This window comes from Pygoscelis adeliae, unplaced genomic scaffold (genome assembly GCF_000699105.1).
Source record: "Pygoscelis adeliae isolate BGI_AS28 unplaced genomic scaffold, ASM69910v1 Scaffold532, whole genome shotgun sequence".
Taxonomy (NCBI): Eukaryota; Metazoa; Chordata; class Aves; order Sphenisciformes; family Spheniscidae; genus Pygoscelis; species Pygoscelis adeliae.
In genome coordinates, this window is record NW_008824245.1 from 121,532 (window position 1) to 123,809 (window position 2,278).

At 58.0% G+C, this 2,278-nt stretch overlaps 1 protein-coding gene across 1 annotated transcript in view; it reads left to right on the plus strand.

The window, feature by feature from the left end:
• Positions 1-3: 3 nt before the first annotated feature.
• DHX38 (DEAH (Asp-Glu-Ala-His) box polypeptide 38) overlaps positions 4-2,278 on the plus strand; it is a gene marked incomplete at its 5' end in the record, with an annotated part of 10,093 nt that continues 7,818 nt past the window's right edge. The window contains 6 exons of the mRNA XM_009335257.1: positions 4-152; positions 701-888; positions 1,046-1,150; positions 1,587-1,752; positions 1,870-1,988; positions 2,130-2,206. Coding sequence (XP_009333532.1) covers positions 4-152; positions 701-888; positions 1,046-1,150; positions 1,587-1,752; positions 1,870-1,988; positions 2,130-2,206 — 804 coding nt within the window. The remainder of the gene's footprint in view (positions 153-700; positions 889-1,045; positions 1,151-1,586; positions 1,753-1,869; positions 1,989-2,129; positions 2,207-2,278) is intronic.

Here is a 2,278-nt window from a genome sequence, read left to right on the forward strand (position 1 = left end):
GGGGGGCGGGAGGAAGGGGCGGCCGGTGGAAAGCGGTCCCGGGTCTCCTCCTACAAGGACTGGGAAGAGGGCCGTGACGAGGTGGGCAGTCCCGAGGAGGACGAGGAGGAGGAGGAGACCGACCGGAGCAACCGGAGCGCTCGCAAGGACAGGTGGGGTCTGTGTGGGGCTTCCTGGTGCTAGCGGTGGCACCGGGCGCTTTACAGTCGTTGGATCCTTGCCGGAGGGAACGACCGTGAGCGTGGAGTGTGAGCACTGTCAGTGTCTGCGGGGGCTGTGCCCTGTAACAGGCGGGGCTGTAACCTCTTGTGCGGTGGGGAGGTCTGGAGATCTCCTCGGGGGAGGGCTGCGGGGCACCTCTCAGATCTGAGGAGGTCTGGGAAAAGCTCTTTCACTGGTGCCCTCCCTGAGGCTTTATGGGCAGGAGTGCTTTCAGATGTTGTCAGGCCTGCAACCACCAGTCCTCCTAGTCGTGAGACTGTCTGCTTCCAGATGCCTGGAGGCAGTGGCCTGCTCAGAAGTGCACGTGTCTGAGAGCATCAGCAGACTTCGTGGGCTGTTAGCAAAGGATGGAGAGGGCACTTTTAACCATAAGCTTCTGCTATAGCAGAGGTTAGAACTAGAGTTGTATGAGGCAAGTCAAAGGCCGGCTATTCCTCAGCACTGTTGAGCTTTTCTTCTCTCTGCTCTGCCTTTCTAGGCATTACCGTTCTGTCCATGTGGAAACACCTTCCTACACAGGGGGTGTCAGTGAGGAGTTTTGGGAACGCAGCCGGCAGCGGGAAAGGGAGCGTCGGGAACATGGTGTCTTTGCCTCCTCCAAGGAGGAGAAGGAACGAAAGAAGGAACGCAGTAGGGATCGGGACCATGATCGTAAACGGGACCGTGGTAACTGCTCAGAGACCTTTGTGACTCTTCCTGCTTAGGGTTTGGGCTTGTCCCTCAGCCTGTTTGTAGTCTTTAGCTAATGTTTGTGGTGTTTTCTGCAGCAGACCTAGGAAGCCTGTTTGTGCACTGGGTACCTGATCTTACTTTCTTTTTGCAGAGGAGCGGGACAGAAGTCGTTACAGCAGCAGATCAGAGAGGGATGGCTCATCAGAGCGGAGCAGCAGGAGGAGTGAACCGGAGAGTCCCAGACATCGGCCCAAAGGTAGGATTGGGACTCGGTAGAGTTCTTGTGTGAGACCTAACAGGAAGGGGCTTGTACTTTGTTTGTTTGGTTGGTTGGTTTTGTTTCCTGCTGGTTTTGTCAGGACAAGCATGGGTAGAAAAGCGTGTATGTTCTAACATTTGTGGTTAGGGCAAGCATAAAACTCCTAGCTTGACCTGGGTCTGGGAGCAATCTGCCAGCTGTGTGTGTGAAAATCTGCTGGCTGATCTCTGCGCAGTGGGGTCTGTTCTGCGTCTATGTGATAGAAATGTGGTCCTTTGGCAATTTTCCTTGGAATCACTGGGTCAGCCCCTTCTCTTAGAGAGAGGACAAATGGGTACCCTCTCCGTGCTCCTTGCTAGAAGGTGTAAGGTGGCTCCAGGTGTCTGGGGTCACTGTTTGAACATCAGGTGTGAAACCCCATCTCCTCTGCTAGATGCAGCCACGCCATCTCGCTCCAGCTGGGAGGAAGATGATAGTGGCTACAGCAGTGCTCACCGCTCACAGTGGGAATCTCCCTCACCCATGCCTTCCTGTCGAGACTCAGAGCGCAGCCACCGGGCATCATCGCTGCGGGACACAGACCGGAGAGACCGGGACAGGTATCACTGCCTGGGGCTGTGGCTATGAGCTGTCGAGCTGCAGAAAGGGGAGAGCGTGTGTAAGAGTGTAGTGCCTGGCCGTGGGCACCAGTTCCTCCATCGTGCTGTTTTTTTCAGGTCTGTGAGGAGCAGGTACTCGGATAAGACGCCATTGCCCACCCCGTCGTACAAATACAACGAGTGGGCTGACGACCGGAGGCACCTGGGGGCCACGCCACGGCTGTCCAGAGGAAGAGGTGAGGAGCCAGGGCTGAGCTGCCTAGGCTGGGCAGCGGTGGAATCCCCTTCCCCTGTGCAGCCCAAGGTCTGGCTCTGTGGTATTTCCTCTGGAGCGGCAGCAGGGCCAGTGCCCGGACTGACCAGCTCAATCCCTCCAGGGCGGCGTGCCGATGGGGAGGAGGGCATTGCCTTTGAGACGGAGGAGGAGCGGCAGCAGTGGGAGGACGACCAGCGGGTGAGAGCCCGAAGGCGGGCGAGGAGCGGGGCGGACAGCGTGCTGGGGGCTGGCCAGACCGCGGGGCTGCCG